Genomic DNA, 11,664 nt, shown 5'->3' on the forward strand with positions numbered 1-11,664 from the left:
GCAGAGGTTCTTGATTTATGAAACACATACTACATTCATTAAAACCTTTAAAGATTTAATACATTTTATCAAGGCCTTAAATCTGGGCAAGCATTTTTAAAAAAACCTAATACAGGGTGTATTTCATCTCTGGCGCCCTTTTGCGCTTATTTAAGAGCTGTAAAATTCGGATTGACAAATATCACGGATATTTCATTCCTTATTTCTAAACGGCGCTGAATCCTCCTGACAGGTTTGTTATATATAACCCTTGGAGATCTATCAAGTGTAAAGATCAAATTATTCTCCTTTATTGACGTTTTATACGTCTCTCCCATGTTTTTCAAGTCCCCTTCAACAATTACAGAGGTGGAAGATTTAATATGTTTTCGCACGGCCTGTCACTTCTCCCGTTGTTGCCCCTCCGTCTGCCCAAACAAGGCCCAGACGGGGAATGGAGGGGCTCCGTTGTGGCGGGGAGCGGGAGGCTGGGGGAGCGGGAGGCTGGGGGAGCGGGAGGCTGGGGGAGCGGGAGGCTGGGGGAGCGGGAGGCTGGGGGAGCGGGGCCGTGCCCGGGCCCACGGGCCCTGGGAGGCCTGTGATGGCTCCCACGCGCGAGCCAGAGGTCAGCGCAGGGGAGAACCTTCCGTGGGCGCCTCCCAGGGCACAAGGCCCCGCGGGGCCGGGCGGAGCACCCCGCCACGCCGCCTTCCCGCTCTCCCCCGCCTCCTTGGAGCGGGGTCCCGGGGGTGCGCAGCCCCTCCCGGCCCTGCGGGGCGAGGGGCGCGGGCGGGTCTCGAACCGGCGGCCCCGCGGCTCCCGCGCCTCCACCGCCCCCTGGCGGGACGCCGGCGCGGCGGAAGGGGCGGTCGCGCAGTGATGACGTCAGGGCGGCGCCGGGCCGGGGCGGCTGAGCGCGCCGCGCCGCCCGGGAGAGCCGCTGCCGCCGCCGAGCATGGCCCAGCTGGGCGCCATCGCGGCGCTCTCCCTCAGCTTCCTCGCCGCCGCCTTCCTCTCGGCCATCCACAAGATCGAGGAGGGGCACATCGGCGTCTATTACCGGTGAGGCGGGTCCCGCGGCCCCCCCCCTCGCCCGCCCGGCCGGCCGGGCCCCGAGCAGGCCGCCCCTCACGGCCCTCTGTTTCCTCCCTTCCTTCCTTCCGCAGCGGCGGGGCGTTGCTGACCTCCACCAGCGGGCCCGGCTTCCACCTCATGCTGCCTTTCATCACGTCCTACAAGTCAGTGCAGGTGCTGCTGGGCCGCTGCCCGCCCGCCCGCCGGGAACGGGGCTCTGCCGTGGGGGTGGGTCGGGCTCCGGGGGGTTCTCCCGCCGCCTCGGGCTCGGCGGAGGGGCGGAGTGGCGGTTGGAGAGGCCGTTGTGATAAACGCCGGGGCTGAGTCGTGGTGACGGGCTGGCGGGAGGGGGGGCGGGGGGGGCGGTCGTGGCGGCGTGTGCCTATGCCCGGTACCGGGGGAGAGGCGGCTCTCGGGACTGGCCCGCTGAGCTTTGAACGAGGGGCCGCGGGAGGCAGGCTCGGCTCCGCTCTGAGCGGTTTCCCCGAGGGGTGCAAGGGGGAAATGTGGGTAAAGACCTGCGGCTGTTTCATGTGCTTATTAGCAGGCAGGATTTGTGCAGGGGAAATCCTGTCCCTTAAGCCTCTTTCCTTAAATCTCTCTTCAGACCACGCTGCAGACAGATGAGGTGAAGAATGTCCCTTGTGGTACCAGGTGAGATGGTCAGCTGTTACCCCCCACAATCCTCCATTTTTGCTAGAAGCCTTTGGATCCTTTCCCTGCCCCCCTGCTGCTTTAAAAGGTGCAGATTTGATTTCAGGGGCTGGATTTCCCACCACCGCCCCAGCTGAAATCGGCGTAAGGCGTCGCCCAGGCTGATGAGCGCTGTTGGGAGGGTTTATGTGTGGCCCTCTTCAGGGTCTGCACCCAATTTGCCGAGCCCAGCCCCGTGTTTTATGCTCCAGTTTGTGGAGACACGCGTAACTGAAACCAGGAGCGGGGCGCCGGGGGTTTGTTGGGTGCGGACGCCGCGCTCAGCCCGCTAGAGGGGAGTGTCCTCCGCTCGGAGCTGCCCGGCTGCACAGGCACGGCGCTTGGCCTCCAGCAAACTCCTTTTTTTCTCCTTTTTTTTTTTTTTTTCTTTCTTTTTTTTCCTTTTGCAGTGGAGGAGTGATGATTTATTTTGACAGAATTGAGGTGGTGAATTTCCTCATCCAGAGCGCAGGTGAGCTCTTCCGCTGTGACCCCGCACATCCTGCCACCCAGAGCTGTTGGTGCTCCTGCTAGTGCGAGAGGAGGTGAAGAGGTGGTGCGGGGCTGTGCTTCGGAGCTGGGATGTACCACGGGTATTGCCCCGTGTACCTGGTGAAGCCCTGTACTTCCTGGGCAGAAACTTAAACCAGCTCTCGCTGACGTGTGGTGTGTTTGTTATTTGTGCACGTGCTTGTTCGGTGCTGCTGGTTGTTTCACTAGTACCTGAACACCGTCCATCTTTGATTTTTAACATCCTCTTGGTTACAAGTGCCTGGCTCATCAGTGGCCTGCTTCGAGACCTCTGTACTGCAGCTCAGGCGGGTTTGCAGAGGGGGCTGCTGTTCGTTAGACGTCCTTCTGTTTACAAAGCGTGTGACAGAGTATTGGTTAGGGGGCTGGGAAGTATCAGCAATGGATAAAACTCCCCTGAACAAAGTGTGTGTTTGTGGCACAGGCTTCTCTTGTGGGTGGACTCCTCATTTGGGGTTGGTGCTGCGACTCGTGCTGCTGCGGCTGCGCCGTAAGGCGTTCGCTGCGAGTGCTCAGCCCAGCCCGAGACACCCCTCCATCCCAGCTGCTCACACCCGTTTCTCCTCCTCTTCTGCAGTGTACGACATAGTGAAGAACTACACCGCTGACTATGACAAAGCTCTCATCTTCAACAAGATTCACCATGAGCTGAACCAGTTCTGCAGTGTCCACACGCTGCAGGAGGTCTACATTGAGCTGTTCGGTGAGCCGCCCCTCTGACATGTCGCTGTTGGGTTGGTGGCTCCGTGAGGGATGTTTCTGATCGGTGTTTGCGTGGTCTGTTGGTGCAGAACTCGCCACCCCCAACTGGCAGGTGCTTCACCTATTAGTCCCATGCCTGCTCTGTTTGAATCGGGACTGTTGGCCAGCTACAGCTACTTACTCCTTGTTATCTCTTGGTGTGGAGTGCTTCAGTGTGTGGTAACAAAAAAAAAAATCCAAACCCAAACCTGGCGGTAGCAGCGCAGGGCGTTAGGGAAGGGAGCGGGAACGCTGGGGTGGCGTTTGTGAGTTCAGCAAGTGCGACTTGTTGGATCAGCCGCGGCATTTGCTTGCCCAGACGGACAAGCCAGTCCCCTGCTCCCTTACAGAAAGCGTGAGCGAGCGCTCCCCGGCCCGTGGGTTTGGTTACCTTCGTGTCCCGCGCGGGGCTGCGGCGCCTGGGGCCTGCGAGCGAGCGCTGGGGAGCGGGGCTGCTGGGCCAGCGCCCGCCGCCCTGCTCTGCCCGCTCCAGGCCATGGGGGGATCGGGCAGCGGGCGCTGGGAGAACATGTCGCAAGAGAGTCTGAAGGAAAGAGGTTTCTTGGTAGAAATAGACCAGCTGCTGCCAGTGCTGAGTGTTTTATTTACGGCTTTGGAGTGAGGAGAAATCCCTTCCAGCGTTTGGGCAGTACAGCAGGGCTGACTGCGGGCAGGGTGTTGCTGTGAATTGTTTTGGACCCCAAACGGACAGAATTTGTGCCTGAAAGAAGACGGGGTGTTTGCAGACCCCTGTTCTGTGTTCAGGCTGGGCTTTCCAAGAAGCTTGGCTTGGCTTTCTGACGTGCCTCTGCACAAGATGCAGAGCTGGGGCTCGGTTCCCCTCCAGTTCCTTTATGGGACTGCTGGCGGGTGTACTGGTTCTTTGCCGATGGAGTCTCCAGATGTCGGCAGCTGCCGACGACAACTGCTTGAAATGGGCTCAAAGCCGCTGATTTGCACAGAAGGAACTTGTATAAACTCCCCTGTGACTGTTTGAGCTGGACGTTTTCTGGCTCAGGAGCTCTGAAATGGGGCACAGCCCATTTCGAGCAGATTTATGTCGTTCTTTGCCCCCACATCTGCGAGCAGGTGCAGGAAACTGATAACAGCTGTTTCCTAAACTCCTGGCTGAACTTCGTTAGGGGAGTGAGTTCCAGATAGCTAAACCGGGACCAAAGCAAATCATCAAGGAGTGCGATGTGATCGCTTTCAAGGTCATTACGTTTTTATTTTCCCTGTGCACTTCTCAGCAGGCCCCAACTGGAAACACCGCTATCCTTAGAGCTTTTCATTGAAGCAGGGGTTTAGTTTGTGTTTCCTTTTGAAATGTCTTGGCTGTGCTGGAGTTAACTGTTACCCCTTGAGCCAAACAGACGTTACCGACGATTTTTTTGCAGCCTATTAAAATAACTCATGCAGCCGTTTCATGTTGCTGCCTTTCCATTTTCTTTGTCTCCTGCTGGCACAGATGCAGCTCCCAATCAGTCACGATTTAGCTGGACCACGTTACTTCAGGATCTACTTGGGAAGAGATCGGTGGGGGAGTGGGTTAGAGCACAGATTCTTTGTTGTAAAGATGCAACTTCTGGCTTGGAAAGATTCCAAACTGCGGGTGATGGGAAACTGGCAAGAGTTTTGTTTCACGCCTGCCGTGTTCCTATAGCCTGTCCTGAGTGTTTGGTGCTGGTCAGTGCTGCTTGACATGTGGACAGAGGTGGGAACCTGCCTCGGGGTCGGGGATGGTTTTTCTCAGCCCAGCACTTGTGCATCAAACTTAGATTCGTACTTACTTTCCAGGAATGAGAAGTCCGAGCCATTCCAGCCAATTCTGTACGCGTTGACAGCACGCTGCCTTGTGGGGGTTTTAGTTACCTTTTTTTTGTTTTCCCCAATCAGATCAGATTGATGAAAACCTTAAACTGGCCTTGCAGCAAGACCTAACGACGATGGCCCCTGGATTAATTATACAGGTAATCAGGATTCCCCTTGGAGATGTCTAAGGTGCAGATCGTAAGGAGGAGTAAGAGCTAAAAGGAAATGGGAAGCTGTGAACCTTTTTTAGAAAAATGCTTTAGAATACAGACTTGGTTTAACTTGAGGAATGAGAACAGTATCCTTTCCATCCCCCCTTAGCTTTGGTGTGTTGGGTTTCTTTTGGTGTTATTCTGGGTTCTGGTTCACCCGGGTTATGATCTCCTGTCGTGTCAGGAGGTCATTCAGTCCTGCAGCTGCTCTGTGGAGCCTGGACCTGCTCACAATTTCTGCAGCGTGTGAAAGCTTTGTGTGGCAGAGCATGCCCGAAGCATCAGCTCCCCCATCCTCTACAGCCTCAGGGGCCAGTTGGCTTTTGATTGTTGGCTGCTTGCCTAGGTTTTCTTCGGTCTCTCTTTCCAGGCAGTTCGAGTTACAAAGCCAAACATCCCTGAAACAATCCGGAGGAATTATGAGCTCATGTAAGTGCCTGAGACTTGCCCCTTTGTGTTACCAAAAAGAGCCGGTCATCCAGACTAACGTGTTTTCACAGCACGCGGCGCTCGGAGTGCCCTCTGCCAGGCCCGCGCTCGGCCTCGTGCTGCCGTTCAGAGAGGGTCTGGCGAGGCTGCGCCCGAGGAGCACGGGGCTGTCGCTGCACGGGGCTGGCGGGTCACCGCTGAGTCAGGAGGCGTTGCTCCGTTTTGAGCGCTCGAGCACAGAAATCACTTGCCCGGGGGCTCCTGCCCCTTGACACTGGCCCGATCTTCCCGAGGCCTCCCAGAGCGTGTGAGTGAGTGGCAGGTGGACAGGTTCCCCCACTAATCCTGTTGTTTGACTGGGATGGGGAAACTGTTGATTCAACAGCCTGAAGACTCGCAAAGCTCTGAAATAACTTTCTGTAATAGCACTTGACACGCTGATCCCTTCTCAGTGCGCTGGGCCAGCTGCCTTCCCTCGCGCCCGGTCGTTCAGAAGCGCTTACGTGCTGCGAGCGCTCTGCCAGCAGAGCCTGGGGAGGCCAGAGTGAGGTCCCTCCCGTCCATTTTGCTTCCCCAGCGTTTCATGTGACCTCTTGGTGCTGCGATAAGTCGTGTGCAGTATGGTCATGATAGGCAGACTCCCAAATCCACCCGTTATCTGTTGCCATAAACACAGCAGCACATGTGCTGAGAGAGGCTTGTTCTTGACTCTGACCTCACTTCCCTGGTTAGGAGCAGGAGCAGAATATTTTATTTATATACAGACTTTTAAAACTTCTTGGTGTATTTGCAAAACAGTAAGGTAGAAAAGGCTTCAGCAGGTAAAACGCACAGAGCTGTTTGATCGAGTGAAGGGTCATTTCAAAGCTCTGTGCTTCCAAGTGAAGAACAGCAACCATCTGTGAGGGCAAGGCTTTTACTGGATTTTCATTTCTTTGCTTAAATAATTTCCTCACTAATAGTAACCCAAAAAACTTGCAGATGTGCATGGTCTGTGACCTGCCTCTTGCAGAAGGCGTTACAGCAGCCTGCAGGGAGTGTTTCACAGTGATTGCACTGAAAAATCTTCCTGCTGTGGAGGGGAGGAAGAAAAGCTTTGGTTTAGGAAAAAAGCTCTGTGTGTGCAGGTACCTGCCCTCACTTCCCTGACTGCTGCCTGCCCTAAACACGTGCTGGAAGGAAGCCTGGGCCAGCGGCTCGTCCTGGAGGTGTGTAGGCCACGCGCTTCAGAAAGCTCACGTTTTGTAACTGGCTGCTTCTGGCTCACTAGGGAGAGCGAGAAGACAAAGCTGCTGATTGCAGCACAGAAGCAGAAGGTGGTGGAGAAGGAAGCGGAGACAGAAAGGAAGAAAGCCCTCATCGGTGTGTATGTCTGTGCTTGGGGGCAGTGCCTGTAGGGGGCTGTGGTGGGGTGGGCAGCAAAGAGAGCCCGGACGCCGGGGCGGGGTGCACCTGGTTCACTGTTGGGTGATCTCTGCTGGGTCTGTTTCCTCCTGATCTGAAACGCTTCCAGAGAAACTCCAGAGTTTTTCAGGTGGGTTCCAGCTTTGCCCACCAGTGTAGGCTGACGCCTTTTGAGGGCTGAAAATTCTTCCCGCAATTTGTTTCCGCCAGAAGTGGATGGTGAGGACTTTTGTGGGTCTTCTGGCGTTAGGAAGACCGTGTGACGGCAATGTGGATGTGTTCTGTGTCATTTCAGAGGCAGAAAAAATAGCACAAGTTGCTGAAATAACTTATGGACAGAAAGTGATGGAAAAGGAAACGGAGAAGCGAATTTCAGAGATTGAAGGTGAGCAGTGGGCTTTCCAATAAGTACATGTTCTGTGGTGATTTTTATCCTGAGCAGTTCGCCATGGAGTTCAGTAGCTCTTGAAGTGTGTGTATGGATTGTGGTCTGCAATCCAAGCTGACGTTCACAGCGGCGAAGTTACTGGTCTGAAGACTTCTGGTTTAGCCCCTGTACGTAGTACCTTACGTAGTGCATTGCCGTTCTGAATAAATCCCAACACTTGGGTTCCCCCATCCTTTTCACAGCCTGTTTTGCAGCGGAGTTTGCAGGGGCAGATCCGTTAGGGTAGCAGGAGGCATTCAGGATACTTGGGCAGTGACAAAGTTAGTGAAGCTTGACCCCAGATTCTTGGGTGGTTCTTCATGTAAGCGCAAGAAGTGTAGTTGTCACAAGTAGGGAGGGAGGGAGTGGCAGGCTGGCGTCTTCCTAACAGAAGGCGTGCCAGGCTTTGGCTAAAGGCTGCAGACTCTCACAGAGGAGTGGAAGCATCCTAAAGTACTACTGTGAGTCTTGGGGGGCAGCCACGTCTCTTGGTTTTCTGCAGTGGGGTAGGGGTGTGGAAGCCTTCTATCCTCTTCTTGCTTAGGATTCTTCTAGAACCTGTCTCTTTCTTGGAGGGAGGAAGAGGTAGGCAATTTTAGCTTTAGTTTTTTTGTGTAGTGTGAAATATTTAGAAAACAAAGTCTGGCTATTACACAGTCTGCAGCAGCAGGGGTCTGCTAGGTGGCTTCCAGCTCCTGAAGGTTGAGAGAAGGGGAGGGGGGAGCTCCTTCTTTTGCAAACATAGTGTTTTGGTTTAACCAATAAATCTGTAGTACCTCTGTTTGGTTTGCTTTTTTGCTTTTTCATCCTCCTTGAGTTTTGCAGCGAACTCCTTTTAGGAACTAGGATTGCCCAGAGGCAGGAATAGGAATGTTTCTTCACAGACTGTGCTTCCTGAAACTCTCTCTCTCAAGATGATCTTTCTAGGAGGTTGTACTGTTGAGTTAAGATGATGTCCCCCCAGCCATCTGATACAAAGCTTTGTCAAGGAAATTCCAGGACATGAAAAGGGGTCTGCGTTTCCAGCTCGGAGTGGCAAGGCCTTATTTTCAATTACGTTCATTATAGGCCCTGTCGAGCTTTGCAGAAGGCCACTGAGGAGCCAATTAAGAGTTTTACAGATCAGCAGCTTCTCATTAAGAAGTTCTTTGCAGAAATACAACGGGTTTTATTTCTTACAAGTGTGCGTCACCGGGTGTCGGGCCTTCAGTTCAGGGCTGTGCTGGCAGAGGACTCCTGTCTCCCTCGCTCTTCCTAGCGTCTCTGACCAGGACCACTGTTTTTAGCCAAAAGAGAGGAAGTCGTGGGCAAAACCCAATTGTTTACATGATTTTTAAGCGTAGCAGCTCACAGGACTCCCTGCTAGTACAGGGAAACAAATGGTTTATCCCTCTGAGCAGCTCTCAGATCCAGACTGGCATGTATTACAGTGATGTGGCTCCCTGTCGTAGAAGGCACGTCAAGAGATCGCATCAAACCAGCCAGATTAAACTCATTGTAGCCTTGAGGTGATGGTCTGTTATCACATCGTGATCAGTGGATAGATGAAAAGTCAGAAGGGAAAAAAGAGGAGTGCAGTAGAGAAAGGGGAAGGGTTTGTTTCCTTAAATGGCTCTGCAAGGAGTTGGGGAACTTTGGTGTCCTGCAGGATCAGATCCTTTATGCAGTTGTTGATACTGCAGAGAAACAGCATCTGTCCGAGGGGCAGAGCCTGGGAAGGTTGAAACCGCCTGCCTCTACGTGCCAGAACCTTAACCTCAGCATCGCAGACAAGCCCCATCTGGGGGATTGCTTTCGCAGTCACAGGCTCATCTGTGGAGCAGTCTGCCGCTGGCCTTGGAGCCCTGCGCGGTGTCGTGGGTAAACGCCGCTTTGCAGTGGAACCGTTGCTGCGTTTTCAGCACGAGAGTCAGTGGCTGGCTGGAGAAGAAAGAGCGTTCTCAGCCCGCGTGACAGGGCTGGTAATAAAAACCGTCTGTTTATAAAATGCTTTGAGGTCTTCAGTTGCAGATGCAATTTACTTACTTAATGCTATCATCCTGCAGCGTTTTAGATGTAAACTGAGATCCCATTTCTGAGTTTCCCATTCTGTTCCCTCTTCTCCTTGTATCCCGTGCAGTTTAGATGTGGTGCTGGCCACTTTAAAGTTTCCAGCTGCAAGTGGTGCTAACATGGCTGGAAATAAAACCTGAGGATGACAGCATGCGTTCTCTTCCAGATGCTGCATTTCTTGCCAGAGAGAAGGCAAGAGCTGATGCTGAATGCTACACTGCTATGAAGGTAGCCGAGGCTAACAAGGTATGGGTGTTTCCTTACGCTGCGCCTTGAAGCAGGGCTCCTTGCCTTAGGCTGTGTAGAAATACTCAGCAAAAGCGCAGTTTGTGTTTACTGTGTGCTTGTTGTGTCTTGCTGTGTAAGTCAAAAAGCAAACCAAAGCCATCTCCTTTCAGAAGAGTTTTCACTGAGACTGAAACAATCGCTTTCTTATTTGCAAACTCATTTTCTTCGCTGGAGAGATGAATTTAATGTCAGCATACATGGAATGTCTGGGCATCTCTGGAGACGGCTCCGCTAGATGCTAATGGGGCCACGGTGCTCTCTGTAGATAGAATATCAGTTTCGGTGTTGCCCTTTCATGCTGCTGTAATCAGAAATGTGGATTCATTCCGGTCTGCAGGCTGACCAGCAGGCCAAGAGGGCGATCTCTAGAGTGACAGGCAGGCTTTGAGTAAACCAGCGTTCAGGTGAAGAACAAACGGGGCTGATCTTAAGCAGCAAACTGATGAGCCCGGCAAAGCCTCGGTACTGCAAAAGGAAAAAAGCCCTGGAAACAGAGCAGTGCTGTGGCTGGAACGGCCGGGCTTGTTCCTGCCGACAGCAACTTCCCAGGACATCCCAGCAGGAAGACTTTCCGTTTTGTAGGGGTCAGCGAGAATGGACAGAGGTCTGGGATGTTTGTGCGCTGGGTTTGTCCCAGTTACTCAGCCCTCTCTGTTATAATGTCGTTATCCTGAATGAATGAGCTCTGCTCTCCGAAACGGACTCGTCAATCTACTCTCTGGAAAAAAGCCACTTGTATTTTTCTTTCCAGTAGCTTGCATTGCAAGGGCTTTCAGTGAGTTATGTGCTTTCGAGCTTCTCCATCTCTGGTACATTTGGCTTGAATGTTTCCCCAGCTGCTTCCATCACTTTCTCATTTAGTCACCGGGATTTAGAGCTTCACTTAGACATGCTGAAGGAGAGCCTTCTTCTGGGCACTCCGTCTTTTCAGCTGAGGAGAGGATGAGCATGCCTGCTAGCGTTGTGAAAAAGTAGATGCCTGGTGCTCGTGACAGAAATTTACTTTTGACTGAGTCCAAGCTGTTGGTGATCCGTTTTCTTTTTGTGCAGCTGAAGTTAACTCCCGAGTACTTGCAGCTGATGAAATACAGGGCTATCGCAGCAAACAGCAAGATCTACTTTGGCAAAGATATTCCCAACATGTTCATGGACTATGCGGGAAGCCAGAGCAAATTTGCAGAGGGACTGGCGGAAGGAGTCCAAGAAGAGGATGGGGCAGGAACCGGTGAGGACTCGAAACTACTCCATAACGTCAACTGAAAAGAAAGATTTCTATTCGTTTTATATCAAAAGAAACATGAACTGGGAAGTTCCTTTCTGTTTTCCCCCTTTCCTGTACTGAAAGAGACAAATCGGACTTAATCCTTTCAATCTTTTGTATGGCAATTGGACACAAAGACTTTGGTATTTGTGGGGTGTTTTTTCTGGTAACTCCTAAGCAGCCGGCTCCGGGTATGTCCTCTAGATGCACCTCTCCCTGCGCTTGGACAGACAGACCGCAGTGTTCTGGAGAGGCCAGCTAGACTGTCCTGCAGCCAGCTTAGAGGAGTACTTGCTTTTGGCTTGAGGTGGTTTGTAGCAGTTGGAAGTAACGAAATTTTCAAGTTTTGGAGGGAGGGGAATTGCTGCTACAGCTTGTTGTTTTGGTTGTTTTTTCTTGTTGGAAATTTCGAGTACTTTATTTCACCCCCTTTTAAAAAAAGGTGCTAGACTTTTCTACACTACGTGTGTCTGCTGGAAGGCACCTTGTGCAGAGGGCAGGTACCTGCCCGTTGCGTGGGGCGCTGGGACGATCCAACAGCCTCTGCCTCCGCTCCCGGCCCGAGCGCAGCAACTGCACAAAACCACCTTTTGCTGAGGTCTGAGCCGATGTGTTTCGCCTTGGTAGGGCAGCTGAGAGCACGTGCACCGTGAGTTTCAGGAGTTCGGCTGAAATCCTGCCAGTTACCTGGTTCTCGGGGGGGGAGGGCGGGGGGGTCTGAGCCTCGGACCACGTGTCACGCCGGTAGTGGCCCGAACCGT

The 11,664-nt window shown here is 53.1% G+C and overlaps 1 protein-coding gene across 1 annotated transcript; it reads left to right on the top strand.

Annotated features, from left to right (window-relative positions):
* Positions 1–934: 934 nt before the first annotated feature.
* On the top strand, positions 935–11,049 carry ERLIN2 (ER lipid raft associated 2). Its single transcript, XM_086477107.1, has 11 exons — positions 935–1,041; positions 1,146–1,227; positions 1,661–1,707; positions 2,157–2,218; positions 2,855–2,980; positions 4,915–4,988; positions 5,413–5,471; positions 6,742–6,833; positions 7,171–7,260; positions 9,521–9,600; positions 10,693–11,049. Exons 1-11 carry the CDS (start codon positions 935–937, stop codon positions 10,900–10,902), a joined length of 1,029 nt encoding a protein of 342 aa, XP_086333233.1. The 3' UTR covers positions 10,903–11,049.
* The last annotated feature ends 615 nt before the right edge of the window (positions 11,050–11,664 follow it).

Source organism: Leptosomus discolor, chromosome 23, assembly GCF_034619465.1.
Source record: "Leptosomus discolor isolate bLepDis1 chromosome 23, bLepDis1.hap2, whole genome shotgun sequence".
NCBI classification, from domain to species: domain Eukaryota; kingdom Metazoa; phylum Chordata; class Aves; order Leptosomiformes; family Leptosomidae; genus Leptosomus; species Leptosomus discolor.